The sequence below is a fragment of the Cololabis saira genome, chromosome 23, assembly GCF_033807715.1.
Source record: "Cololabis saira isolate AMF1-May2022 chromosome 23, fColSai1.1, whole genome shotgun sequence".
Taxonomy (NCBI): domain Eukaryota; kingdom Metazoa; phylum Chordata; class Actinopteri; order Beloniformes; family Belonidae; genus Cololabis; species Cololabis saira.
The window spans coordinates 16,197,714-16,223,821 of record NC_084609.1 but is presented as its reverse complement, the minus strand read 5'-3'; the positions used below and the strand labels follow the sequence as shown (position 1 = coordinate 16,223,821).

At 39.3% G+C, this 26,108-nt stretch overlaps 2 protein-coding genes across 4 annotated transcripts; one reads left to right on the top strand and one right to left on the bottom strand.

Moving 5' to 3' along the window:
* The first annotated feature begins 1,608 nt into the window (after window positions 1-1,608).
* LOC133424262 (overexpressed in colon carcinoma 1 protein homolog) lies at window positions 1,609-7,951 on the top strand. 3 transcript variants are annotated; one of them, XM_061714758.1, is made up of 6 exons: window positions 1,609-1,770; window positions 3,037-3,061; window positions 3,140-3,235; window positions 3,350-3,426; window positions 5,329-5,425; window positions 7,049-7,951. In XM_061714758.1, the coding sequence occupies exons 1-5, from the start codon at window positions 1,704-1,706 to the stop codon at window positions 5,388-5,390; spliced, it is 327 nt and encodes a 108-aa protein (XP_061570742.1). In that variant the 5' UTR covers window positions 1,609-1,703; the 3' UTR covers window positions 5,391-5,425; window positions 7,049-7,951. The 3 variants fall into 3 exon arrangements, with proteins under 3 accessions (XP_061570742.1, XP_061570741.1, XP_061570743.1); XM_061714757.1 differs by having other exon boundaries at window positions 5,329-5,429; XM_061714759.1 differs by lacking the exon at window positions 5,329-5,425.
* A 4,400-nt stretch (window positions 7,952-12,351) lies between these two features.
* Window positions 12,352-24,159, bottom strand: dclre1c (DNA cross-link repair 1C, PSO2 homolog (S. cerevisiae)). The gene is made up of 15 exons (XM_061714216.1): window positions 23,943-24,159; window positions 23,785-23,836; window positions 22,751-22,835; window positions 22,585-22,644; window positions 22,345-22,400; window positions 21,486-21,587; window positions 21,267-21,339; window positions 17,343-17,483; window positions 16,754-16,855; window positions 16,495-16,631; window positions 16,339-16,393; window positions 15,638-15,726; window positions 15,194-15,291; window positions 14,587-14,676; window positions 12,352-13,659 (listed from the first exon to the last, which is right to left on the bottom strand). The coding sequence occupies exons 1-15, from the start codon at window positions 24,049-24,051 to the stop codon at window positions 12,968-12,970; spliced, it is 1,941 nt and encodes a 646-aa protein (XP_061570200.1). The 5' UTR covers window positions 24,052-24,159; the 3' UTR covers window positions 12,352-12,967.
* Window positions 24,160-26,108: the final 1,949 nt, after the last annotated feature.

Sequence of the window (26,108 nt, the reverse complement as noted above, 5' to 3'; positions counted from 1 at the left end):
ATTGTTAATCAGGTGTGACATGAGTCAGTTAGTGTTTCAGAGAGGCTGGTGAAGAGTGAGAAGTACTTCCAAACACCAAGAAATAGTACGTTGAGTTTTCTGCAGCTTCTCTCACATCAACACATACCAGAGATGTTTCTGACATCAAGGAAATCATCCACTCTCAAGAAACACTTTCCAGTGCTTGTTTATGTTTCTCTGTGAAGGTTATGGACGCTTAGTGTTTCAGGACTACTGAATAACATGGAGCAACTTTCTTATTCTCAGTTTTCTCACAGATGTGGTCAGTTCTTGTTTCCTTGTGGTGGTTTTGTGGATACATTTGATCATACAGCATCTATTTTATTGAGTAATTTTTCTAATCATATCTCATCTTGCGCTACCATATTCTGATAATGTTATTTTTTTGTTTTCATTTCTGTGTATGATAGTTTTGTGTATTATTCTGGTAATTTTTTAAATCTCTTCAATACTTTCAAGTCTCACTTAGGGAATTCTAAAGTTTTAATTGTTTTAACCTTTGTGGTTATTTTACGTTTCATACCATCTCTGTTTCAGTCTCATTCAAGCCATTTTGTATCTTTGTAGCAGATTTGTATGTAATTTGATCCCTTTCTTGTTATCATGTGCTTCATAATAGTTTTGTGCCTTTTTGATGATCATTGAGCATCCGATTTGAATCAATCTGACTCATTTGAAGTTTGACTAGAAGGCAACAGAAATATTCCCGGTTTGTTAAATGTCTCCTTTAGCTCCTTTAGCTCTGACTGGTGATGAGTTTCAAGCACATGAGCTGCTGGGACGTTTAAATCTCTCCAGTGGGTTGTAATGTCTTTTGTCCACTGTACATTGTTAATGTGCTAAGATGTTTTGGCCATAAATGCAGGTGTTTCGGGTGGTTTCCAGTCCTGCTGGTGCCGCCTATTTGCAGCATGGTGTACTGCGGTACCAGGAAAGTCTTCAAAAGCAGCCATAAGAAACCCACTGATGATGTCACAGGGCATTTGTCCAGTTCTTCTTATGAAGTTAATGGTCTTGACCTTGAGAGTGGGAACTCCAGTGTGGTACCACGCATTTGTGCTAAAATATTTTCATTTCACTTGTAAAAGACATTAATTTTTGAGAACAAAGGTGACGTCCAGAGCTGTAGCTACTACAGAGTAATAACGCTGGTGAGCCACACAATGAAGGTCTGGGAATCTAAAGTGGATATGACTTTTGCTGGAGATGAAGCTGCGAGCCTCACTTGGTCCTCATCATTTCAGTCACCGATGAGGGTTTGCTTAGTTTAGTTGTTTCATTTTGGTCTCTTTGAGTGCACCTGGTAGGCCTGCAGTGTCATCTGTCCACACCTGTGGTCCTTCACCTCAAATCTCACCTCCACTCCATTCAGCCAGAAATGTTGCAAATAAAGTAATACCGGCACCTTTTGATCCAGTTTCTGAGTATTGTGGAGATTTTCCATCGTAGCGTGTACACAAACACTCTGGAGAGGCTGCGTTCCCTCAGCAGCAGGAGTGAACTCTGTTTCTCCTCCCTCCACCTCGTTCTCTCCTCCTGCCATCGTTTTAATCGCCTCCGCACTGAGCGCCTCAGCAGAAACAGAGACAGGGCGCCGGGAGCAGAGAGACTTGTTTCCATCTTCTCTTTCTCTCTCTCTCTCTCTCATGTTTCCTCGGAGCCTCTGTGGAGTTGGATGAGAGATGGGATGTGGAAATTCCTCGTCAGCCTCCAAATGCAGCAAAACAAACAGCAGCAGCAGCAGTGGAGGTGAGGAGAAACTCTGGATGTGGTGTTGGTGTCATGAACCTGAAAACAGACTGGATGGGTTTTTGTTCTGAGTAAAGTTACTTGAGGAACTTTTCTGAGCTTTTCTGGACTTTTCTCAATTAGATATTTCATTTGCTGTGATTGATTCATTCATTTTACAAGAAGTGATTCAGATACGATCATCTCATGTTTGTCTCATGTTTCAAAGTTTGTGTTGATTTTCATCATTTTACGCTGTTTTATCCTTCAATACAAAAGCATTTGATTGTAAATGTTTATCAGATCGTCTCTTTTTTGGGTCACTTTCTGTTCTGTTTAGATGCCTTTCTATCATCTTCGTGTCTCACTTTGCTTGTTTTGAGCTGCTCCCTGTCGTTTCCTGGTCATTAGAGTTGCTGGATAATTATCTTTTAGACAGGACATTTGTGGAAGTTCCATTACTCTTTTTTTGAACATTTTGTGTTGTAGTTGCATTTTGTTTTGTTTTTAATGATGGTTTTATGCCTCTTTTGGGGGGGAAATGCATCTCACTTTGGTTGTGTTGATTATCAGAGGGTTATTTGACTTATTCTTATGGTTGTTCTGTATATTATTTTAATATCCTTGGTCAATGTAAGGGAGTGTTTTGTTGTTTTTGGCTGTTTTGGGCCTCATTTTGACTATTTTGCATCACTTTTTTGGAGGACCTGAATTGAAACAAAGCTAGATTTCATAAACTATCATTTCAAACATACTATTAAACTGATTTGAAGTGTTGAATTTGATTATTTGTTGTGAATTGGTGGTTTTTAGATAAACTGTATAGAAGGGAATGTTATGGGTCATTTTCTGGTTGTTTTGAAACCCCCCCTGTCCACCAGGTCAATGCACATCTGCTTCCTCTGCCATTTTCTCTCTTTATTTTCATTACAGGGACAGTTGAGGAAGCTGAACACCAGTTTGATTGTAGCTCTTGTACAGTAACACAACCATGATCCATAGTCTCCAGACAAGGATTTAAAATATTTGCTGACAGTTTAAGATTTTCTACTTGAAGGAGCTAAAGTTTGTTGCAATACTTAGATTCATTTCCTCTAACTTCACACATCTTGAAAGTCTCAGAGAGGCTTTTAAAAGCCCAACAAAGTAAGAAAATAAGCATCTTTCTACACCACAACAGTTGGGTGCCATGGTGCTGTGGCTCATGTAACACGACTGAGCCTGTGCTGCTCATTACTCACGTGAACAGAAATTAACTGGACTTTCTGTCTGTGTCTCCGGCTGCAGGTCGTGCTGAGTTTTCATCAAAGCTGTAAGTTTAATTTTCAAAAACAGTTTGATGTTGTAACGTGTCGCAGTCGTTTGACCTTTCTGTGATGTGTCCTGGTAGATTAAATGAAGTGACCTCAGCTCACACGCTGGGTTTTAATGCGTCTGTGTGTGCTGGCACATCAGAGGATTCCATGCAGGAAGACGACAAACGGAAGTGAGCCATCTGAAGTCGGGTCACATATTACGTCTAATGATCATTTTTCTTTGCTGATGTGAATGTAAAGCTAACTCTCTTTCTGTGCGTGTGTGTGCGTGTGTGTGTGCTTAGGAACTATGGAGGTGTGTATGTGGGTTTGCCTCCAGACCTGAGCAGCATCCCTCAAGTCCAGATAGGACCGCTAAGAGGTAACTGTCTTCCACATGCTCCGCACGATGAAGCTCACAATCAACAGACGAGTGTATTTACATGGAAACACAGCTGGAGTCAGAAAAGTGCTTAATTAAAGAGCTTCAACTGTCAAGTCAGCCATGAAAACAACTTTTAAATGAATATAAAACAAGTATTTGGAAGTATGTACTGCACAGACTTATGACAGGCTCGTTTATTGTTCACACTAAAATATGATTAGTATTCATTAAACCATGTATGCATGAGTGGAGCTTGTGTTAAAGTACATGTAAGATATGTGCTATAAAACATATACTATGCATCATATTTACAGTACACACTGCAAAAAGAAGTTCATAAAATGATCTGATCATAGTGGATCTTTTGACGTCCAACATCTTATTTCTTTTTCAATTTTTTAGACTACAAACATTAAACCAAAAAGGAAAAAAAATGATAATGTGGGTAATTCTAAGTAGCACGTGATCCAGTGGTTTGTAGATCCACTTTGAGAGGAAATAACTTGAGGTACTGTATTTTCTGCACTGTAAGGCGCACTTAAAATCCTTACATTTTCTCAAAAATCTGCAGTGCGTCTCACAATCAGCGCCTAATGGTCTGCAAAATACAGTATTGATTTGGAGTAATGCACAGATCTTAGAAAAACAACACAGAGGAACTTTCTGGAGTTTTTGCAGGCGGATTCCCACCTATAGCAGAACTGTCCGATTCCAGTCCCTGAGGGGACCAACATGTCCTGCATGTTTTAGGACGTTTCCCTGATGTAAATGGTAAAACTTTTAATAACAAGCTGCTGATGAACCATTGATTTGAATCAGGTGTGTTAAAGCAGGGAAACATCTAAACATGCAGGACAACAGCCCTCGAGGACCGGAACTGCCCGCCCGTGAAGTATTGGCGTGCAGGTTTGGTCACTTTTACAACGCTTCAGTCTCTGGCTAGACCTGGGATCTTCAACCCTGGTCCTCGGGACCCCCTGTCCTGCATGTTTTAGATGTCTCCTTGCATCAGCTTCTCATCCAGTTCTGCACAAGGTTGTTAATGACACAGTTCTTTGTATCAGGGTGTGATGAAGCAGAGAAACATCTAAAACATGTAGGACTACAGCTCTCTAGGGCCAGGGTTGCCGACCCCTGGGCTAGGCCTTCTTGAGTCTCAGTGGCCTCTGCCATGACGCGCTCTGTCAGCTAGTTTCATCGCTGATTAAGATGTTTGACAGACCACTGAGTACAAAGTTAAATCTGATTCATGCCTTGACATCCCAGCTTCGCACGTAGCCGAGGCACTGGACCGACACCGTGGTTTACACTTCTCTGTTGTCGTGCATACAAACGCAGTGCTCCTGAGCTGACTGCGTGACTATCTGTTCACCAGCACAAGCTATGGCTTTAGCTGTTCCTCATGTTGCTGCTGTTTGCACTTTTAGATGCCGTTGCTCGTCCTGTTTCTCTCTGCAACTTCTGCACCTGCTCTGACTTGCAGAGCACCACAGTAGTCGACGTGAACACCCTCGAGGCCAGGTGCTTGGATCACTTCCCGCTAGGATGCTTGAGTTCAGCTGGAAAGTCTGAACTCTGCACGTCCGATTGCTGACGTGCAGTTTTACACGAGCGCAAATTCTTTGTGGGAGAGTTTTGCAACTTTTGAACATGAAAACAAGAGACTTATGCAGCTAAGACCCATGCTCCCATCAGACACAGAAAGACATCATCACAACTTCCTGTTGAATCTCCAGGGTCGTGAGAGCCTGAGAGAGAAAACACAGCACACGCCGGGTGTTTGTTGGTGTGTTACGTGCCTGTCTGTGTTCATGCAAGTCTTGTTTATTTCAGTGGTGCCACATCTGTTCAGTTCGGTTCATGTGAGTGCGTGTTAATTATGGAGCTTCTGCCCTGCAGAGAACGAAGGGGACTCGATGTCCCTCAGGAAGCCGCTGTGGGGGGACGGACTCAAATTTTAATGACGAGCCAGGCCCGCGCACGCTGCTGAGGGCGAGTGCGTGAGTCACAAACTCCTCCTGTTTTTCTTTCTGCGACTTCATTAACAAGCTCTGTGATGTCAAGTCAGCAGTTTAAGGACCGTGCAAGTGTTTTCCCAGGTCACCACGCACGGCCCAGTTCCAGAAAAGGAAGTTAAAACGTTCATGTTTGCATGAAAAAGCAAGAAATAAACAAATGAAGAATAGATTCATAGTAATGTTGTAGTTATAGTGACATATAATACAGAAGTGAAAAATAATCTGCTGTGTTCACAAAAAAAATCAATGTTTACAAAGAACTGGACAAATCCTGTGTGATGTCACCCACATGGTTCCATGGTCCCTAAAGTTTATTTCTCAAAGCTGACTTTGGCCCTGTCCCAATACTATCACTACCCCTCGTTTTCATCCCTACCCCTAAATTTTGCGCGTTCCCGTGAGGGTAGTGGTGTACCAATTCCTCTTTCCACCTAGGGGTAGTGACGAAAAGTAGTGTAGTGGCTATGAATCTGTCCCTACGGATCGAGTGTTTTCCGATGCTGACTAGCTGATCTAGGGACAAAAAAATTTCCCAGAATGCTTTTCGTCGTCATTTGCGGACTGAATCCAAAAAAAAAACATGGCGGACATTTCTTATTTTTTAGTGAATAAAATCCATATTTTGAGTTAGTTTCTGCATAAAAATGTGTTTTGATTACATTTCTAGCGTGAAATATATATTTTACTTTCATAATATTCACTCAGTGAATGTACATAATCACTCGCTTGCCCGTTTGCCGAAGATCACGCCAGAATAAAGGCTGATTTATGGTTCCGCGTTACACCAACGCAGAGCCTACGGCGTAGGTTACGTAACCTACGCCGTAGGCTCTGCGTCGATGTTATGCGGCGACGCGCGCCGTACGCCGTACCCTACGCCGTAGGCTCTGCGTCGATTTAACGCGGACCCATAAATCAGCTCCTGAGCCGGCAGGCAGAAATCTCGAAATTTTCTGAGCAAATTTCTTAACAGGCGTAGCTACAACTGTTAGATTTCATCTATTAAACCAACATTTATCTTCCTAAATGATTTATTTCAGCCAGCGGTAATTCTCAACAGAGCTGCAGGTTTCTCCCCCGGGACGACGGCGCAGGGCGATCACGTCTCTACTCCGGCTGCTGCTGCTGCTGCTGCGAGCCGGCGGCTCTTATCATCTCCGAAAACATCGGGTCAAATTTCTTAACAGGCGTTATTTGGATAAACTCAGGTTGGCCCAGGTTGGGGATCTTAACGGTTACTTTTACGCCTGAAAAAATATTAAAACTTAATAAAGTTGCATATCAACAGCGCTACAGCTGAAATTAACAGCTTTTGGCTCTCAGCTTCCTGATTAGTGGTGGTGCTGAAAGTAGGAGTAGTGGGAGTATTGGGACAGGCCCCTGGGAAGATTTCAAGTGCCCTAAAATCTGTCCCTTCTTTTTTAGGGGTAGTGAAAGAAAGTATGAGGAGTATTGGGATTGGGCCTTTGTCCAACTACAGTTAATCCAACCTTAGTTACCACAAGCTTGATCATGTATCTTAGCTCAGGCTATCTTGTCATGCTAATTAAGATTAGTTTACATATATTCTGATCAAATCTGTCCATGCATTCTTGTTTCAGATGTTTCTGCTGAAACAACATCTGATTGGAGGTCTGCCAGAGCTGCCAGCTCCTACTAACACTCACAGCTGGCTCGCAAAGGTCCAGCGTAGAAGAGTCTGACGCAGCCAGGAGCCTTCAAGATCCAGAAGAGTGCTAGAAGTGAAGGTTCTCCCTCATAGCAGCTGAAGCAGTCTTGGTGAACGTAGCTCCTGCCAGCTGATCCGCAGGTCCTTAATTAGTGGATAACAGACAAACCACACTAAACTCACCAACAGCCGTCTTCATAGCTGGATGCAGGCTGTAAGTGTGTTTATTTCTGCTGTGAGCTTTTACACGTGGGTCAGGGGAAAAGTAACACACTTATGGAGTCATCCCCCGGTGGTCATTCAATAAACTGCAAGTTCCTAATAGTCAAGGGGCAACTTTAGAAAAGAGCCTCCGTTAAGACTTTTGCTCACATGTCTGGGTAAAGTTTGACAACCTATTTTATTTTTTTTTGTTAGAACAAAACTATAGAAGGAATTTTAGGGGTGTTGTCATCTTGAATTTTTTAGCTGGTGACCACTAGAGGCGCTAGAATATTCAAGTTCTCAATTCAGGCATATGGTCAGTTTTGGTCAACCTGTACAATTTATATGCATAATTGTCAAGATTAAAACATTGTATATCTAAGGAAATAGATAAAACAATAGTAAAAACAGCCTTTATGAATCATTTTGTAATATTTTAGCCAATATTGGATACTAAATATCACTTTTTTATAGACGTTTTTGACACAGGATTTCATAGAAAATGTGTTTCACTGCAAAAAAAAAAAGAAAAAAGATGGTTATTATGTGTGTGTTAAAAACGCCTATAAAAAAGTTTCGACTTTTTTTCTCAATTTCAACTTTTTTCTCAACATTTAAACTTTTTTTCTCGACATTTCGACTTTTTTTCTTGACATTTCGACTTTTTTTCTTGATATTTCGACTTTTTTTCTTGAAACTTCAACTTTTTTGCTCGACATTTTGACTTTTTTCTTTCGACTTCTTTCACATTTCGACTTTTTTTCTTGAAATTTCAACTTTTTTGTTATTATGTGTGTGTTAAAAACGCCTATAAAAAAGTCATATTTTTTAACCAATATTGGACAAAATATAGCAATACAAATAAAAAAAAATGTTTTTCAATTGATGTTGTATCCATTTCCCTAAATATAAAATCTTGAACATTGAAGATTTTGCATATAAACTGTACATTTTGACCATTATTGTGACCATATGCATGAATTGAGTATTTGAATGTTACAGCGCCTCCAGTGGTCATCAGCAAAACAATCCAAGATGACAACAGCCCTATTATTCCTCCTAGGGGTTCCTTCTAACAAAAAAATAAGGTTGTCAAACTTTACCCAGAAGCGTGAGCAGAGTTATCAATCTTAGGGTTTGCCCCCTGACTATAACTTCCACAGCAGCTTCAGCTTAGAAAACCAGACACCGGCCCTTGTTTGTACGTTGCATTTCACTTCTAATAGTTCGGTTTCATTCCATCACGGAAGCAATCAAGCCGTTTTAAAACCTCTTCTATAGATACAAACTTTACTTTATCTGTAAATAATATTGGAGGTACAGTTGAAAATGTAAATTAAACAAGGCCGGCATGATTTGCACCATTTAGCAAGTTTATTTTTCTCTCTTGTTCTTCTGAAGCTGCAAAGAAACGCGCAGGATAAACTATATCGTCAGGTGGGAGGCAGAAACCCAGCAGGCGTCTATCAGCTCCTTGTTGTTGCCATCAGCGCTCCACTGAGCAGCAACACCCCCCCACTGAGCCAATCTCTCCTCCCAGCATCCCCTCTGAACACTTTATTGGAATCATCTCCAACTGGTTTACCCGACTGTAGCGAAACCTGACAAACTGCTTGAGGACAGCTTTTCCCCTGAGGAAGCCGAGGTGTCAGGATCAGACCTCCGCTTCCACTTCCAGCTCCACCAGAGGACTCCACGGGGAGCTCTGTCGGCCCGCGTTTTGGAGGTGTTTAATGAAGTGCCCACAGCAGCTGGTAGGGAGGGAGAAGCTGACTTGTGGATGAGTGGACAGGGGGAACTAACGGAGCACATTAAGTAGAAATCAGGTGGCTTCTGTATTTTTTGTATTGTCATCAATTTCCATGAAAATGTCAAATGTTTCCAGTCCTAATAATGACCTGATCCTCAGAGTTGGGAGGCTGACTACAGGAACAGTGATGCTCTGCACAAACATTTCTCTCCATCACTGAGTCAGAGCTTCAAGAAAAGCCTGAAAACTAAAATCATCTGAAGGAAAGTTCTTTAAAAAAAAAAAAAAAAGAAACATCACCTTAAGTAGAGGACTTTATATAAATGATAGATCCGTGTTTTGACACTCCTTTTGTGTGTGGGACTACTTTGTTTTTCTCCTTTAGAAATCGCCCCTCGCGTGAAGTTATGTCCAAGTCACCCTGCGTTCTAGAAATGTGGTCCAAGAACTCAACTGTTGCTGTTCTACAAATCTGTATTCACACCTTCATGTGAGCAGTCCGAGCAGGACGTTTGTTAACCCGAGTCTGACCACCAAATGTGGGCAGTCCACCAGAGATGAGGACAAACAAGACGGCTAGAACCTTTCATGTCTAGACACTTTTTATGTGGAAGCTGTAGCTGAGACTGAGGGTTCAGGGGTGATAGACGTCGCTAAGGGGTGTTTCACCAAACACGAGGGAGGCAGAACTTTCCTTTTACCAGTTTATTAGGCTGGAGGAATTTGTGTGGTCTACACAAGAAACAAAATACAAACAATATTAACACCAAAATTGTCTGAATAATGAAATTATAAACAGTTACATCTTTGATTAGGAAAGACTAACTTAATACACGAAAATATGCAGTGAATCAACACAAAATGCAGTCACTTAAAGGTAAGTACTGAAATGAGAGGCTTGAATGCATATAGCGGTCTGTGGCTCCATCTAGTGGTCGCGGATCGCAACTACACCGCTTCCTCTCAGCACGTGAGTGACGCATTAACAGCGATGTAATTAACACATAAGAGGCTAAATAGGCTGCGTAAACATCACACTGCGAGAATAGCTGATTGCAATGTCAGGTTAACTACTAGAACTAACAGAGGTATTCAGTATGCACATAAAAACAGCAGATTCAGGCAGTTTAACCACTAGGCAAGTTTGGGAACGTAGTAATAACGCATATTACACTTACTTTTGCCTTTTCACGCACACAACAAGCTGTAACTAATAATAAACTGGTGGTAAGTTAACCAAACAAGTCTTTCTGCTCCGGTCTCCTTCTCATCTCCTCCCAGGGACTTCCAACGCAGCAGGTTCGCTGCGTGTGCAGTCAGCCCTGATTGGCTGCTGCCACTCAACGAGCACATGAGAGGGGGGGGTGTGATACGCATGCACACCGCATGTCCACTCTCACCTCAGAGTCTCTTAAACAGAAGCACTTCTAAAACTGAAAACAAACCTCCAAAACAGTGGTTTTATTTCATGTCAAAAGTCCATCCCACCAACACAAACCTTTTATAGGAGAGGTTTAACTACAGCCACCAAAAACCGCACGTGTATAATTACTGCGTTAAAACTGTCACCGCCAAAAGCTACACAGGACTTCTGTGTTTCTGCGCTGTGTAAAGATCCACATGGATACATGTAATTTGTTTTTCTCCTGTTGGTCTTTAATCTAGAGGGGCCCTAATATTTATATCTAAAAATAGTGTAAAGTCATGTAAAAACTCAACTCTTTCAGGTTTAAGCAAAGATCTAGAGAAAGAACTTTCTAGTGACTGATTGGACATTTCTTTAAAGGAAATCGAGATTTTGACTTTAGCTGGAATTTGAAATTTGTATATTTTAGTTAATAATAGATTTAACTAAAATCTCTCCAGCAGAAGGACTCGTTGGTCTTTTTCTAGTGTTTCCTGATATTAGATTTGACTTGAGCTCACCCATGGTTTGTTTGTTTGTTTCATCCATCAAGAGGACCAACATTTGTGCTTCAAACTTTAAGACAGTAATGAAGAAAAGCTCTGATCTAGTGATGCGTTGCTGAAGAAGGTGCTAAGAGAACGACATATTACATAGTTCATAATGAATTGGAGAAACACTAGTTTAGTTGTTGGTGAGAGCTAAACTCCAGCATCAGGATCACAGTGACCTTTTTTGTTTAGCACTAAGACAGTAATCTGACAATAAACAAATTATGATATAGAGCAATTTTACTTCAGCTAGTGTTCATCAACTTCAGTTTCATAAAGGCTAGAGAGCTTGAGCATGAACGAAGGAGCATCTTTAACTTTGGAGAAGAAGTGTTCATCAGCAGTGACGCCGCCTTGATTTTTAAAGACTGATTCCAACAAGGAGGGAAAAAGAAAAGCAATTATATTCGCTGGTTTTCCTCTTGAGTGATGTTCAGCATCTTTGTTGTTCGGATAAATTAATATTCACTTACATCAGGTGGGAAAAAAACGTGTTACAAGTCTACAGGTATTCTTTATGGGTATTTTTAAAATAGTCATATTACACAGATGAATTCATGGTGCCTCTACTGTTTATGATTTCTGTCAAACCGTTCTTGTTTGTAAATAAATAAGAGGTTTTCAAGTAAAGCTTTAAATCCTTTGAAATGTTTTGGTAGATCATATGTTATCCGGGTCTTTTATTTCTTGTTCTTCATATAGGTATCTCAGAAACTGACTGGAGCCTTTTCTGTTTTGCAGTTTACCTTCGTATCTTAAAACATCAATTATTAGATAATTGTAAAGTCAAGAAAACACATGATCTTTCATGAGTTGCAAGCATTTCTGGGACTATACAGGACTGTCTCAGAAAATTTGAATATTGTGATTTTCTGTAATGCAATTACAAAAACAAAAATGTCATACATTCTGGATTCATTACAAATCAACTGAAATATTACAAGCCTTTTATTATTTTAATATTGCTGATCATGGCTTAATGTTTAAGAAAACTCAAATATCCTATCTCAAAATATTAGAATATTCTGGGAATCTTAATCTTAAACTGTAAATCATAATCAGCAATATTAAAATAATAAAATGCTTGCAATATTTCAGTTGATTTGTAATGAATCCAGAATGTATGACATTTTTGTTTTTGTAATTGCATTACAGAAAATAAAGAACTTTATCACAATATTCTAATTCTTTTGAGACAGTGTATGCAGGTTTCTCTTCTGCCTCTGCTCTCTGGCTCCCCCCTGTGGAGGCTTTTGTCCCCATCCTGCTGAACTGTGTCATCTCCCGACAGTTTCAAATTTTAAACTCACTGAAAACATTCTTGTCAAATATAAATACATTTAATTTAAACTTGTTTTGCTTTGATACAAAAGATCAGTTGATCAGTTTTTACAACAATGCAGAGAAAACCCACCAACGTGTAACTCAAAGGGAATGCAGGTGTGTGACATGCACAGGTGCATGAAGCAACGTAGAGAGTCTGAGGTCTGTGTGGTTTGGAGGTTGGACTGAATGTAGAGACGACTTCACTGAAGACGGAGAGCAGCTCAAATAAAAGAACCTGGCAGCTCGTAAAACATTTCCAACAGAAGTGGAATTTTACTCAAAACTATTTTACTTAACCAAAGTTGGATCTAACATCTCCTTCATGGATCTTTAAAATTAGTTTTGAAGAGTTTAACAGTAAAGTTGTGTCCATATAGCTTCATAATTAACTCCAACTCACTATAAATCTGCAAGAAAATGAAGCAGAACATCAGATGCAGCTGAAAGTTCATCATAACCAGGTAAATCTTCTATCAAAGATGATAAAATTACAGCTTATAATCACTTTTGTGCTAATTTATGACAATGACAAAGTGAATCTAGAGTGCTGCAGGTTTCTTTTCAGGCCTGCTTCAACTTGTCCACAGAGGTGGACCTGTCAACTAAGAAGACGGCTCATACCGAGCCTTGACTTCCTTTTCTCACGATCATTTCCTCTCCTGAAGCCAGCTTCCTGTACAACGGTGACAGCTCGTCGGGCCGTGGCACCTGTGACTCCGGTGTGCAGGGAATATCGAAGTCTGATGAGGCCTGAGACGCTGACATTTCCTCCTGCTCTGATTGGACGACTGCTTGGTCACTCCCACAGTTGTGGGTCCCCGTGTCACCGTGTTCCCACCGGCCCTGCTCCGGCCGGAGGATTAAAGTATCAGGTAATAGCGAGTCCATGTTCTGCGAGGAATGATTGGACAGAGAGGGCAACAGGGTCAGGCTGAAGTTTTCCTTGTTGTCAGGAGTTTCTTCTTCGCTGAACAGTTCGGGGGTCTGCGAGCCCGTCGCTCTGGAGGGGGAGCAGGAGGATTGGCTTTTGAGGCTGTTCTGGCTGTCAGGCAGCATCTCCACGGTGAAGAAATCCTGCCATTTTGGAGCCTGAGAGGAACTGGTCTCTTTGCTTTCCTCTTCCATTGTTGGATCCCCCTTTCCTGCTTTATCCTCGTCCTCCTCTTCATCTTCATCTTCATCTTCATCCTCCTCTTCACCATTGGACTCAGTGCAGTCAAAGTAATTATGTGTAAATGACTGTGTGTCAGAGGCCGTCAGGGGTAAAGACACAGACACCGGGGAAACCTCCTCCTCTGGAATGTTTTCTAAAGTTATAAGAAAAAACAGTTTAACAACGGTGCGTTTAAAAAGGTACCGGTGCGCCATCACGGCACGGAAAATGTTAAATAAAACAACTGTTCTATTAAACTACCGATTATGGTACATCTGTGCATGAAATTTGATCCATCCTTAACAAAAAATAAAAAGTCCTCACACATCAGAAGCAAAACATTAAATGTCTGAATTGAAATTCAAATGCTAATGCTGCTAATGCTAACTGCTTCCTCCTCAGATTAATATATGAAGGGGCATTATTTTTGACCAACAGTATCCACAACTTAAATGGCTGTATATTGTTGGGTTTTTTTTCTTTTACAGAAAGCTGAATGATCATTCAGTCATGGGTCTTTTTCACTGAGCTCTATCATTTAAGGTGAATATGATAAACGAGGCTTAGGTACTGTATCTCATTTCTGTCCTGAATCCTCATTATAGCATCAGGACCGCAGCGCTGGTCAGTTAAAGCAGGAGGAGACTTTCAGCCTTTTAAACTCAAAATCTGTTAACATTACACGTCTTTACAAGGCGCTTTAGAACATAAACACGATAAAACAATCAGATTAATTTACTATCAATCAGATTTCACTGCTAGCCGTTTCTCCCTCCATTCATTCATTCATTCATTGAGGAGCTCACTCGACCACCACAGCTTCTTGTGTGTGTTATATTTACTCAGTTGACAGAAACTGCACAAAAGTGCATAAAGTTACAACTATTCCTGCAGTAAAACTTCAAGTTAACTGATTTTACAACTGGATATTGTGCATATCAGACCTGATTGACACAGAAAAGGTGGAAAGTACTAACTCTCCAGTAGGGCTGTTTCTGGGGGTCAAATTCCACCCTAGTAACTGTTTAACCCCTGAATCCTGCAGTCGAAACAGAGGATTTCCACAATTAAAACTCTGTACCATTTTTTGTTTCCTGGTTCAACCCCATCTTCTTCCTCACTGGTGCCAGGTCCAAACCTTCAAACAGCTCATCGTCATCACTCTTTGAGTCTAAAACACAGGAACACCAGTTTATATACAACCTGCAGCCAACAGTAGAGCCGGCAGAGACAGAACTTACTAACTAGGCAGGATGGACTAATATATATATATATATTATATATACACATACATATACATACACACACACACAAACAGACTTATCATTTGGTGAATCAGTACAATAAATACATTTAAAAAAATCAACACAATTTTTATGTTTTGTCTTTGTTCTTAGTCCCTCTCCTTTTTCCTACTTCACAATTGGAGGATATACTTCTTTTCTTTCTCTAAATGAAGGTGGTTCTGCAAGTATTGTTCTCCTGAAAATAGTTCACTTTTCTGTCTCCTAGACACGGAAACAAGTGAGAAATGTAACTGCTGCAGGTGCACCTGGTGCTGCTGACACCATCCACCATCACACAAGTGTGTGTGTGTGTGTGTGTGTGTGTGTGTGTGTGTGTGTGTGTGTGTGTGTGTGTGTGTGTGTGTGTGTGTGTGTGTGTGTGTGTGTGTGTGTGTGTCTCACCAGAAGTAGGCTGCTGCACCCTGCTGCGTTTTAGGACTCCCAGAGGTTTGTAAATGAACGTTGCCTGATCGGACTGGTTCCTGCACATCAGCCTCAACCTGAACAAACAGCATCAGCATTATTTTGTTAATGATCCAAATACCAGTTTATAATTTATGGTTTATCTTTATAAAAAAAAAGTTGATTTCATTGACTTAGATTTTTCAGGAATTTTTTAACTAATTGAATTTTGACAGCTGCTTGTTTAAACTCAACAGCAAAGTTCTTCACAGAAATATATAGGATTTTTGGGATATTCTAGGATGCAGGACTTCCCAGAAGTACATATGTTACAGCAAGGTGAACAGAGTTAATTCATTAACTGTCAGTGGTTTTAATGTTGTGGCTGATCGGTGTAGGCCAGGTTTTAACAGAAAGCTGTCATTTTAATCAAACTTCACTCACATCTGCGTGACCTCGGTTATCGTGCGACCAAGAGGGATGACGCTGGGTAAGATGTTGACCGGCTTGAGATACGACAAGAAGTCTTTAATCTGAAAATTAAGGACATAGCTGAGTAATAACTGCAGGGGTGGCTTGTTGACAAAAGATCAACCGAGAACAGAGAAAAAAATCCCTACATATTTAACATTTCCAGACTTCACTGTAGACTTTTCAGATCAATAGTGAGATACGAGTAAAATAATTACAAGTTTATTATGTAAATACATTTCAAAACCCAACTCCCAGCATGTACAGACGTGGACACATTTGTTGATACCTTTACAGTTCATAGAAATATTAGAAATCTGTTTGTAGTGACCTGGATACTTTTAGGGTGGGCAGAGTAAACAAAACTGTAAAAACAAATGATTTATTGTTCATTCAACATATATTAAAATGATCATACATCATTCCAGTGTGATCATGTTTCAAACTAATTATTTTACCTTAATTAGTGCCAGATGTCAAAAACAAAGGAAAATTATTCTTATTTTAATGTTATGTTTCTTTATAGTTCCTGATATAAATGATCAGTCTGTTCTTTCTTGTGAATGTCTAGTGTCTAATGTCTTAAAAAATGTCTAGTGTCAAGAGAAAGAGAAGCCCCGTCCATCTACAATCATGTTATTTTGATAAAAATACATCAAAATGAATGAAATTACCTCGTAGTAGGAGGAGTGGAAGCTGAAACAGGCTCTGTACGAGCTTGCTCCTGTTCTGGAAATGCAGAAAAATACACATACAGACCTCAATACACAACAGAGGGATTTATGTTGATGTGTCACAACGTGGGGCGAGGCACGTGGAGAAATTCTTACTTTATTATGACTTTGGTCTTCCTGGTTCTCTCGCCAAACCACATGGTGGAGGGTTTAATGCTGATGATGCGAAGAGGAGTCCCATCGGGAGCTGCACAGCCGCACGGAAGCCTGTTGCCTTGGAAAAACAGTTCGTCCTAGACACACATTTATTCAGGTTATCTCTTCTGTTGTGCTTAAAAGCAAATGAAAATATTTACTCAAGTAACAACTCTACCGTCCCGTCATCTAACTACCCACTACACGTGTGTTAATGGACCTTGGGGTGTCGACAGGCGTGAATCTGAGTCCTGCGGTCGGTTGTTACGTAGCTCAGGATCTCTGGCATCTTCTTGAACATGGACAGGCTCTTGACATGGATCTGTAGAAAAAAAAAAATGATATGTATATATATATATATAAAAATAAAAATAAATTAAATTAAATAATACATAAATTAAAATATCAACAAGATCCAGAAATCGGATGGTTTATTTATTAGAAAGAGAACAGAACATTCTGACATTGTAAATCATAAATTCAAAAAATTTAATAAGTTCAAATGAATTTAATATAATTGATGTAATTAACAGCTGTGCAGTGATCAGCTATACAGAGTGCAAAATATGCAAAGTATACCGAGCATCTAAAAGTTGAGATGAAAAGTATGGAGTAATAATGTAATTGACACTAAAAAAGCCCTACCAAAGTGTAAATATGTACATTTGTGTACAGTTAAGAGAGATTTCAGGCTGTGATGACTGGAAATGATTTTTCATACTTTTTTCTTTGTGTCATTTCTGAGCAGATTTATAGAGGTTCAATCTCTAATAAACTGAAATCGGCTGTGAGGTACACTGAATAATTACCTGTGTGTTGAATTCCTCTCCCAGGTTGGTAAACAGGTACTCGTATCCGTATGCAGCTTTACAGTTGAGCCACACCACGTGGTACGCGCTCTGGCTGATCCAGTTTCCAATAAGCTCCGAGATGCCATTCAAACAGACCTCCTTCACACCAAAACAAAAAAAACACTTTCATCATTATTTGAACAAAATTACAACTAGAAAATAAAAACATGTAAATCATAAAAAGTTATTCTAACAGAAAAGTCAGTGAAAATGCACGGCTCTGAATTTGTTCTGGACAAGGAAAGAGAGGATCACAATAAGATCCATCAGAATTTCCTTTTTCTTAATAACCGTTACTTTAAATAATATTTAACGTGTCACTCTAAATTAGGCGCCTGTGAAGCTTTACTATGGTTTCATCTATTCATGTGATTGTTCAGTGAAACATCTCGATATCGTCTTTCTGACACTGAACGCAGCCCTTTCCTTCGCCTGTGAAACGAGTGTTGCTACTGGATGATAAAATCCACCAGCATGTCAATCATCACAGCATCAGATACTGATCAAGGTATAGACTCCATGGCCATGAGCCAGGTTCAGAAAAATGTTAAAATAGCTGCCCAAAAGTCCAGTTTTGTTTAAAGCTGATCTATGTAGTGATATCAATTCTGACCATGTGGGGGCAGCATGCCACAGGAAGTCGGTCCATATAACTCCCAATAAAGTACTATTGAAAAAAAACTGGTAATACAAGACATGTCGGAACATCCCCATTCCTGGTGGGACATGACTGGAACACCTCCCTAGGGGGGCATCCAGGAGGCATCAGATACTGTAGAGGTATTGGTGTTTTTATATATATAATAATTTGGTTGGAATCTAACATTGGAAACTTTTCACTTCAGAATGATCTGTATAGAACTTTAAGCTGAGGGAGGAAAAAAAGACAGAATGAGTGCGTGTGTTTTTCTCACGAGGCAGATGGCCCCGGGGAGGGGCACACACACTCACAGGTCCCAAACAGCTGTATCGCTGATAAAGATGAGCGCAGATTTGTGACTGCGGGGCGCAGTATGAGGAGAAGAAAATGTAACTGCTCTGGACTATGCGACCATTGAGATGTGGAGCCGGAGGAAGGGAACTTGAAAAACACTATCTGATCAAGACGTGTGAAACAGGGAAAGATTGGAGCGTAATGGGCGTCAGATAATGAAGGAGAGGTGAATTTGGTTGCAGAAGACATACAGGCCAAATGTCGACAGATAGGAACAGAAAGTGTACACATATACCAGTGATGTCATAAATATAAGGTCTGTTGAGTTTGAATTGAAGGCAGAACCTGTCTGATGGGAGCGTAAATGAGACAGATTGTGCATAATGGAGAAAGACTGTTGAAGTTGGGGGGCAGCCCCTGCTTTTTGAACAGTATAAAAGAGTAGGGCTGAACGATTAATTGCATTTGCGATAATATCGCGATGTGATAAAACGAGATTTTCTAACCGCAAAGGCTGCGATTTGACCAGTCACGTGATCTGGTCACGTGATCTGGTCACGTGATCTGGTCACGTTGCCGGCAGAGAAAAAAAGTCAACAGTGCCGCGTGTCCGCCTGTAACCTACTGTATCTACCATGGCCTCAGTGTTAGGGCTCGGCCAGGCAGGGCTTTATAAATATATGGGCTTTATAAATGTATTAAATATATGAACGCGGAGTCGGCGTGGCGAGGAGCTGCGCGCCGCGCCAAGCACGAGCCGGGCGGACAGTTGCGCTGTGAAGCCTGATTTATGGTTCCGCGTTAAATCGACGCAGAGCTTACGCCGTAAGTTACGCGGCGACGCGCAACGTACGATGCACGTACCGCGTACCTTATGGCGTAGGCTCTGCGTTGGTATAACGCGGAACCATAAATCAGCCTTAAACCAGTTGCAGCCCTTTCAGCTCATCAGGAGAAGTTAAAGAGCGGCTGTGAGTTGTTCATTTCTGGTTCGTTTTGTTAACTCTGAGCTTTATTGGTTTGTTAGTTAGTTTGCTGGTGGTTTTTTTTCTCTCTGTGATTTTTGAGTTATTTATGAAGAAGTTCTGAGTTCCCTGTGAGCAGTACTAAAGTTGAGGAGGGATGAAATAAAAAACGGTCAAAATCACCCCCCCCTGAAATAAAAACGGTCAAAAATCATCCCCCCCTGAAATAAAAACGGTACAAATCACCCCCCCCTGAAATAAAAACGGTCAAAAATCATCCCCCCCTGAAATAAAAACGGTCAAAAATCATCCCCCCCTGAAATAAAAACGGTCAAAAATCATCCCCCCCTGAAATAAAAACGGTCCAAATCATCCCCCCCTGTAAAACTGCCATCCCCCCTTTCCATCCCTTATGTCATTTCATCAATGAATGTGGTTTTACTGCTATTTCAACATTTAGAGGCATCACCAGAAAAATAACTTGACAATTTTCACCTGTTTCAAGTACATTTTCACCTGAAATAAGTAGAAAAATCTGCCAGTGGGACAAGATTTATCTTCTCATTACAAGCAAAAAAATCTTGTTCCACTGGCAGATTTTTCTACTTATTTCAAGTGAAAATCTACTTGAAACGGGTGAAAATATTTGTTTTTTCCAGTGATGAGTCTTGTTTTAAGTGTAATGAGATTTCTTTTTACTAAAATGAGACATTTTAACTAGAAATAAGTCAAATATTCTTGTTAAGATTTTGAGTTTTTGCAGTGATCCATTTTACTTATCCTGTGAAGGACAGAGTCATATTGATAAGTTCAGAAAAGTGTTTTTTATTGTTGTGTTTTGATGTATTTGATGTAAGCCCAGTGGATATTTAAAGCTTACAGAAGGCTGCATTTAACTGCTGCTATGTCATTCCTGCAGTATTTCTGCAGGTCAGTGCTATTATTTGTTATATATTTTATTATTTGTAATCAGCACAAATTATCTGTCCCCATATGATAAAATCCACCATCCCCCCTGATATTTTTTTTTTTACAACTCGAGTACTGCCTGTGAGGAAGGTTTTTTGTTCCCTGTGGGAGTTTTTCTATTAAACTACGCCTCGTTTTGGCTAAAGTTTAACCCGGTTTGGGTTCAGAGAGAACGACCCATGTGTAGACGTGTTAAAGAGGTAAAAGCACAAATTTGTTTTCTTTATTGTTGTAATCTGTGCTTTAAATAAATCTGGCATTGTTTATTATAAAACAGACTGATTTATTGCTTGTGTAGTTGAAAAATACATGAGAACAGGACCTTGAAAAAAAATAATCGCATATTAAATCGCAATCGCAATATTGAGGAAAAAAATCGCAATTAGATTATTTTCAAAAATCGTTCAGCCCTATAAAAGAGGAGTAAAAATCTACAAGTTTTCAGAGTTGGTCACCGGGAGCCGGCTCTCCTGTGTTTGGTACAAATTGTAATTCTTGCAATAAAGACCTTCACAGCATTTGAACGGAACAGCAGCCGAAACCTGACTCCAGTGTTTTTCTTCAGTCCATGGATGAAGGTGTTAGTACTTATAGGAAAAACTTAGTTTATGTGGGGGTCCCGAAAGGATTCTCTACAATTCAGATGCCCAAGCCACCTCAGCTGACTCCTCTCAATGTGAAGGAGCAGCAGCTCGACTCCGAGCTCCTCCCGGGTGACCGAACTCCTCACCCTATCTCTAAGGGAGCATCCAGCCACCCTGCGGAGGAAACTCATCTGCGCCGCTTGTATCCACGATCTTATATTTTCGGTCATTAACCAAATTTCATAGGTGAGGGTGGGAGCGTAGATTGACCAATAAATCGAGAACGTCGCCTTTAGACTCAGCTCCCTCTTCATCACGACGGTCCGGTAGAACGACCGCATAACTGCAGACGCTGCACAATACAATAACTAAAAAAAAAAAAAAGTTGTTATTACTATTGTGACAAATGATAGTGAAATAAATCACTCACACGAGAGGGGATCTGGTAGAAGCGTGGATCATAGAAGGTAGAGTCCAGATAAACACTCTGAAGATCTTTCACTCTGTGACACATGGGGCAGAAGTGTCAGCAAAAATGAGTAAAAGACACAACAAAATTTACTTTTGTATAGGCATTGAAGTTCTACAAGAGGAAAATGAGCCTTCTCCAGACTCATAATGTTCAAGACGAAGCTCATTAGTCACCAACCTGCTCCCAGAGTGTAGACACTCCATCCTGGACACATCTCCAACAGCCAACCTGAAGTCTCCTGTATATAACACGGTTCCCTGGTTACCCTCAAACAGGAACCTAAAAGCACAAATCTATCATTACCTCCACCAAAAAGTGATAATGAAACCACCAAAATGTAGCATTTATATGAGAGCCAATACTTCCATCTGAGCATTTACTTCCAAGTTGTATGTACTTAGTGAGATGCTTTTCCTGGAATGTCATGTCAAACACAAACTGTTACGCATGATTATTTTTACTTTTTTTTTTGCTGGAGGAAATTGGGACTGGATAATAGAAGTTCGCAGTAATTTCATGTCTGCAAAACTTCAAACAAAAAACATCAAAAATATTAAACAGATGCATAAGCGTTCTGGACAAGTTGCCACTGTTGTGTGAATCTTTGTCACCACAGCGTTTTCAGTGTGACACCGGTTCACCTCATCTCATCTCTTGAGCACTTTACATCCCTTTCAGGAGCTGCATCTGTTCATCTATGCTTTGGTTTATGATCTCAACATAATTTAAGTTTGTAGACTTTGGGGTTTCGCATCAGCACTTCCAGTATCTCAGTAAAGTAGTCTGTCGACAATAAGCTCTTCTTTCAATGTGTTAAATACATGCTACAGCAATATTTAGACCGACGTAGTAAAACTTAGTAATGGCAGCTATATGGAACTACAATCACATGTCAAAAACCTTAACTAGAACATTTGCACCAATTACCATTTAGAGCATATTTTCTTACAAGAAAAAATTATATTAACATAACATCATAATGATCATATAAAGGCTTTTTTTTGCTTTTATGAGTATTCGGAATGATTTGACTCACATGACGGAGCCTGGACAGTGACCTGCTGGAAGCAGTGTCACAACAACATCTTCTTTCTGTCCCACAAACATTAAAAAATATATATATATTTTGCAGGCAACAAACCAAAATGTGTGCGTGAGAAGACAGTTTCAAATGTTTAAAAGCTCAAACCGGAAGAAACACAGACGCCTCAAGATAATCCAAAACTGATGTTCTTGACTTGACAAACTCAACGTTAATAAGGAAAAAGACAGTTACCTCCCCAGATGCTTCGTCTACGAGGGAAATCTGAGTCGGGCTCTCCAGCTCCAGAGGTACCTGAACAGATTGACCAGGAAAGCCAGGGTAATTAAAAAGAAAAAAATGAGAAAAAAATATGTCTGTTGTCTCAGAAACCTTAGCCGCGCAATTTGAGAGGACTTACGATGTATCCCTCCCAGAAAGCATACTTTGGGTTGCTCAGCAGGAGCTCTTTGGTCACAAAGGAGCAGTACAGCCTGACTGTTCGACTGCCAACAGAAAACAACACGCCTGCATTTAGTTGGTTACAACTTTTGAAACCACTATTGTGTCTTGGTAAGGGACTGAATCAAAACTTCTCAACATAGAATCAGAGCATGAATTAATTTTCTCTGTGGTCATTTCTGGACTCATAATGAAATTTTGCTTCTGTAAATCCTGAGCTCGAGGATGAAAACTTAAGGCTCAAGTATGGTTTCTTAATTTTAAGGACAAACATGTCTTTTTTATTTAGTTTCAGTAGTTTAACTACTTATATCATATTTTTGACTTAGTCAAATTTACCTGAATAATAAGAACTTACATTCACCAACCACTTTATTATATTATTTAAACAATTTAAAATCAACAAATTAAGCATTTTTTAATTGACATAAAAAAACAATGTCTATTAAATAAAGAAATCCAGGGTTTAGACTTAAAAAGCAGAAGTCACAAATATGTAAAATATAAAAGCATTTACATCATTGATTAATTAAAATGGGAATTAAATATATCATTAATTAATTAAATGCAGTTTTTCATTTCATGATTCACACGCAACACGAAATCATTAATTAAATGTGTCATTAATTAATTAAATGCTGAAACAATAAATATATTTTTTTACTTAAAATGAATTGTATTTTAATTAATTAATGACATATTTCATTCTAATTTTAATTAATTAATGACACACTTAATTAATTAATGATATATTTAATTCCCAATTTAATTAATTAATTATGTATTTATTTATTTAATTTTGGCACAAAAAAATCCTCCATACATGTCACCTTCATCCTTAAAAAATCAAATCAAATCACTAATTAAATAAATACCCAACTCAACATTAACATTGCATCTCCTTGAACATATGTGGCATATGAAAGTATTAAAGAGCAGGAATGAGGAAAGACTACTTCATAATTGTTTCAACCTTTGATTTAAAACAGTCACCTGAACTGCAGTTTTCTCTTCAGCAGAGGTCCTTTCAGTCCTTTCATGTGATCTGTGGAGGGAAACAAAGCGAGGAAAGCTGTCTTTAAAGGGCTCTGAGGATAAACAGAGTTAAAAACGTCTCTATTTATAAATGTAGACAGGTGTGATGTTCGTACCTTTGTGGCAGTGGGAGAGGAAATATGCCCGGGCATGTAGGTTCTCTCTGTCGAACCGGTCCAGAGAAACCGTGGAATACTCCTTCATCCGACCCGCAAATGAACTCATCTTGAGTACGAACCATTCAACGGAAGTTTGGAAACTGACTCTTCATTTAAACGAGAAATATGTTGGGTTTTAGTTTTTTAGCATCACCGGTGTTGTTACGTTTGTTTGTCCCGCCCACAGAGCTGTTCTTCTTCTACGGTGGTTAATAAATACCCGGGAAACAGCGCCCTCTACTGTTGGGATGTTGTTGTGTTGTACTCAGTACTCGAGTTGTAAAAAAAAAATCAGAGGGGATGGTGGATTTTATCATATTGGGACAGATAATTTGTCCTGATTACAAATGATATAATATATTACAAATAATAGCACTGACCAAAACACCTGCAGAAATACTGCAGGAATGACATAGCAGCAGTTAAATGCAGCCTTCTGTAAGCTTTAAATATCCACTGGGCTTACATCAAATACATCAAAACACAACAATTAAAAACTGTTTTCTGAACTTATCAATATGACTCTGTCCTTCACAGAATAAGTAAAATGGATCACTGCAAAAGCTCAAAATCTTAACAAGAATATTTGTCTTATTTCTAGTTAAAATGTCTCATTTTAGTAAAAAAAATCTCATTACACTTAAAACAAGACTCATCACTGGAAAAAACAACAATTTTCACCTGTTTCAAGTAGATTTTCACTTAAAATAAGTAGAAAAATCTGCCAGTGGAACAAGATTTTTTGTTTGTAATGATAAGATAAATCTTTTCCCACTGGCAGATTTTTCTACTTATTTCAAGTGAAAATTTACTTGAAACAGGTGAAAATTGTCAAATAAGTTATTTTTCTGGTGTTATTTTTCTGGTGATGACTCTAAATGTTGAAATAGCAGTAATACCACATTCATTGATGAAATGACATAAGGGATAGAAAGGGGGGATGGCAGTTTTACAGGGGGGATGATTTTGACCGTTTTTATTTCAGGGTGGATGCCATCCCCCCTCATCCCCCCTCAACTCCAGTACTGGTTGTACTGTTAATGTTTCTTAGCCATATTGTCACTCATAAAGTGACAATAACCATATTGTCACTCATAAAGTGATAATATGGTTATTGTTTTCCATACTGCAAAATGTGAGTAACTAAAACATCAACAGCATTGCCTAACAAAGATGTTATTGCACATGTTCCCCTGAAAAAAGAAAACCTTATTGACAAGACAAATAGTTATACTTCTTAGACTATAACCATTGGCATGTAAATTATGTTAATCTCAAAAATGTCAATTGATATATAGTTTACATTAAAAAAGTTTAAAATAAAACATGAGTTGGTGTATGATGATGAAGCCTAAGTGTTACCTCTCACACTCGTGTCTATGATAAAAATGCTATCTTCTAGGTGTATTTTATCAGAGATTTTGAGCAAGGGCTTTCAATACTTTAATATCTTAATTTTTTGCTGTGAGCTGTTTTTACTGTAAATGACAAGTGATGGTTTCTGGTCTAACCTCACCTGCGGGTTGGAGAAGGGGATATCACTGTTTCTCTTTCACCGGCATTTATGTCAAAATTGGGACAACTTGTAGCCAGAGTTCCTTATTCAGACAGAAATGTAACATTTTATTTATATCCAATATTCTGCGTTAAATCGACTCAGAATTACGCCGTGGATACGGCGTACCCTACGCGTTGGTGTAACGCGGAACCATAAATCAGCCTTTAGGCAAGGCAAGTTTATTTGTATAAATTTTAAAAAAAAGCACACGTTTTTTAAAAGTAAGGGCAGTAGAATACAGCAGGTAAGTATTTAATTTAGGAGTACGCTTCAGTAAACAGTAATGATTTTAACCCTGATTTAAGGCAAGGCAAGTTTATTTGTATAGCACAATTCAACACGGTAATTCAAAGTGCTTTACATCAACATTAAAAGCGGCAAGACACAATTAAACAGTAAATAACAAATAAAATGATAAGAAAGGAGGTAAAATAATAAAAAGCACAAGTTGTTAAAAAGTAAGGGCAGTAGAGTACATCAGGTAAGTATTTAATATAAGAGTACGCTTCAGTAAACAGTAATGATTTTAACCCTGATTTAAAGCAAGGCAAGGCAAGGCACGTTTA